At 51.3% G+C, this 3859-nt stretch overlaps 1 protein-coding gene across 1 annotated transcript in view; it reads left to right on the top strand.

Annotated features, from left to right (window-relative positions):
• The window catches only part of LOC135572984 (RING finger protein 150-like), a 49330-nt gene extending 45691 nt beyond the window's left edge, over positions 1–3639 (top strand). Inside the window, exon 6 of the mRNA XM_065022019.1 lies at positions 1497–3639. Within this exon, the coding sequence (XP_064878091.1) occupies positions 1497–1621 (125 nt within the window). The 3' untranslated portion in view covers positions 1622–3639. The remainder of the gene's footprint in view (positions 1–1496) is intronic.
• The last annotated feature ends 220 nt before the right edge of the window (positions 3640–3859 follow it).

The raw sequence follows: 3859 nt of genomic DNA, 5'->3' as shown, positions 1-3859 counted from the left end.
ACTGCCGACACGCAACTAGTGACACGCGGGCGAGACTGCCGACACGCAACTACCGACACGCGGGCGAGACTAGCGACACGCAGCTACCGACACGCGGGCGAGACTAACGACACGCAGCTACCGACACGCGTGCGAGACTAGCGACACGCAGCTACCGACACGCGGGCGAGACTAGCGACACGCAGCTACCGACACGCGGGCGAGACTAGCCGACACGCAGCTACCGACACGCGGGCGAGACTAGCCGACACGCAGCTACCGACACGCGGGCGAGACTAGCCGACACGCAGCTACCGACACGCGGGCGAGACTAGCGACACGCAGCTACCGACACGCGGGCGAGACTAGCGACACGCAGCTACCGACACGCGGGCGAGACTAGCGACACGCAGCTACCGACACGCGGGCGAGACTAGCGACACGCAGCTACCGACACGCGGGCGAGACTAGCGACACGCAGCTTCCGACACGCGGGCGAGACTAGCGACACGCAGCTACCGACACGCGGGCGAGACTAGCGACACGCAGCTACCGACTAGCGGCAGGCGGGCGAGACTAGCGGCAGGCGGGCGAGACTAGCGGCAGGCGGGCGAGACTAGCGACACGCACGCACAGCACTCATAGTGTCACCTGGTGGCAGCTTTAATGAATTGCATCCTCACCTCTCTCTCTCTCTCATCCCTCTCGCTCTCATGCCTCTTTCTCTCTCCCTCTCTGTCTCTCTCATTGTTCTTTTGTCTCCTCCTCCCCCTGTCTCTCTCTCCCTCTCATCGTTCTTTTGTCTCCTCATCCCCCTGTCTCTCTCTCTCTGTCTCTCATCGTTCTTTTGTCTCCTCCTCCCCCTGTCTCTCTCTCTCTGTCTCTCATCGTTCGTTTGTCTCCTCATCCCCCTGTCTCTCTCTCTCATGCCTCTTTCTCTCTCCCTCTCTGTCTCTCTCATTGTTCTTTTGTCTCCTCCTCCCCCTGTCTCTCTCTCTCTCTCTGTCTCTCATCGTTCTTTTGTCTCCTCCTCCCCCTGTCTCTCTCTCTCTGTCTCTCATCGTTCTTTTGTCTCCTCATCCCCCTGTCTCTCTCTCTCTGCCTCTCATCGTTCTTTTGTCTCCTCCTCCCCGTCTCTCTCTCTCTCTCTGTCTCTCATCGTTCTTTTGTCTCCTCCCCCTGTCTCTCTCTCTGCCTCTCTCATCCTTCTTTTGTGTCCTCCTCCCCCTGTCTCTCTCTCTCTCTCTCTCTGCCTCTCTCATCCTTCTTTTGTGTCCTCCTCCCCCTGTCTCTCTCTCTCTCTCTCTCTGCCTCTCTCATCCTTCTTTTGTCTCCTCCTCCCCCTGTCTCTCTCTCTCTCTCTGCCTCTCTCATCCTTCTTTTGTCTCCTCTTCCCCCTGTCTCTCTCTCTCTCTGCCTCTCTCATCCTTCTTTTGTCTCCTCCTCCCCCTGTCTCTCTCTCTCTCTCTGCCTCTCTCATCCTTCTTTTGTCTCCTCCCCTGTCTCTCTCTCTCTAGGTGAGTTCCAGCCCATGACCAGCAGTGCGTCTGTGGCATCCCTGGTGATCGCCGTGGAAACTGGGCTGTCTGACGAAGAACTGTCACTAGAACCACCAACCCCTACTGGGGACAACCAGTCCTGAGACCACAGGGCCTAACTGGGGCCACACTGGTGCCAGAACCATGACTGTACCGGGGTTAAGTCTGGTTTAGCCTGGCCCTGGGACAAATCTAACCTGGGACAGAGGACGGAGACATACCTGCAGGCTAAGATTTACTTGGACTATGGCTGCATGCATGGACATACCTCTCTATGGCTACCTGGGATGGACCTACCTGTCTATGGCTACCTGGGATGGACCTACCTGGATAAACTGATCTGGGATGGACATACCTGTCTATGGCTACCTGGGATGGACATACCTGTCTATGGCTGCCTGGGATGGACCTACCTGGATAAACTGATCTGGGATGTACCTACCTGTCTATGGCTACCTGGGATGGACCTACTTGGGATGGACCTACCTGGATAAACTGATCTGGGATGGACCTACCTGGGATGGACCTACCTGGGATGGACCTACCTGGGTTGAACCTACCTGGGATGGACCTACCAGGGTTGGACCTACCTGGATAAACTGATCTGGGATGGACCTAGCTGGGATGGACCTACCTGGGATGGACCTACCTGGACAAACTGATCTGGGATGGACCTACTTGGGAAGGACCTACCTGGATAAACTGATCTGGGATGGACCTACCTGGGATGGACCTACCTGGGATGGACCTACCTGGGATGGACCTACCTGGATAAACTGACCTGGGATGGGATTACCTGGGATGGGATTACCTGGGATGGACCTACCTGGGATGGGATTACCTGGGATGGACCTACCTGGGATGGGATTACATGGCTCACCTCCTACCTACCTGGGGAATAGACTGGCTATGGTTTATGGTCCTCTGTCCTGTATGGATTATGGAGCTGTAACTACAGTATGGAGTAAAAGGTGTGGCTATACCTTCCTGAGATATGGACTTGGCTGGTTGGTTACCTGGTGGCCTATTCTGTGTGATGGAACTGTTACATGGAGCCCAGGAAATGCATCTGGAACAAAGTGTTTCACAATAAGAGTTCAGATCACGCACTGACCAATATGAAACAACGGAACCTTGGGATCTGTTAAACCCATATCTCTAGAAGCGACAGTTTTAAACGGAACCTTGGGATCTGTTAAACCCATATCTCTAGAAGCGACAGTTTGAAACGGAACCTTGTCCACCATCACGCAGACACACACAGTACTGTTGTAGCTTACATGACACGAGGTTCACTCAATACTCGTGAACAACCGGTGCAGATATCACGGGGACTTTTATTTTGGAAAAAGCCCTCTGGGAGATGTAGTCAGTGGACCTGCTTGGACATTATCTCCGCTGTGTCTGGAACGAGGCTGGTCTCTACCTACGGTAACCATGGATACGAACACACAACTACGTAGCGTTGGTCCGACAACACTGCGGTATTTTTAAAGTACCTCACCAGTATTATCTATACCCTGCCTGTGTCTATTTCTATGGTCATATATCTGCCGGTCAGTCTGTCTATATCTGTACCATGATCTCACAGTATTGCATTCTTGTATTATTGTTTATTATTCCTGCTTTTAAAGTTGTTGTTTTTTTACTACCATACAGTACCTCTGTCTGGCTTAACTGGCCAATCAGAGTTGGTTGTGTCTTTTGACTGGCCAATCAGAGTTGGTTGTGTCTTTTGACTGGCCAATCAGAGTTGGTTGTGTCTTTTGACTGGCCAATCAGAGTTGGTTGTGTCTTTTGACTGGCCAATCAGAGTTGGTTGTGTCTTTTGACTGGCCAATCAGAGTTTGTTGTGGTTGTGTTGTTGCCATGGTGTTGCCAATAACTGCCATTTTTAAAACCAGGGCCATGTTCAGTAGGAAAAGGTTTTGGAACGTTCTAGACAAAAAAAAATCTATGAATAGAGCCGCTGTGATTTCAGTATTTTACACGTCAGAGAGGCATGTTTGTTTGACACTGAACAAAAATATCAACACAACATGTAAAGTGTTGGTCCCATGTTTCATGAGCTGAAATAAAAACAGAAATGTTCCATATTCACAAAAAGCTTATTTCTCTCAAATTTTGTTGCACAAATGTGTTTACATCCCTGAACATTTCTCTGCCAAGATAATCCATCCACCTGCCAGGTGTGGCATATCAAGAAGCTGATTCAACTGTATGATCATTACACAGGTGCACCTTGTGCTGGGGACAATAAAAGGCCATTCTAAAAATGTGTAGTTCCCTGAGGGAGCGTGCAGATCTGCTGCAAAAAAAATGCAATGTTTATTTATCTACCA

This window comes from Oncorhynchus nerka, linkage group LG8 (genome assembly GCF_034236695.1).
Source record: "Oncorhynchus nerka isolate Pitt River linkage group LG8, Oner_Uvic_2.0, whole genome shotgun sequence".
In the NCBI taxonomy this organism is placed as follows: domain Eukaryota; kingdom Metazoa; phylum Chordata; class Actinopteri; order Salmoniformes; family Salmonidae; genus Oncorhynchus; species Oncorhynchus nerka.
Note: the sequence above shows the minus strand (reverse complement) of the source record. Positions and strands in the feature narration are given on the sequence as shown.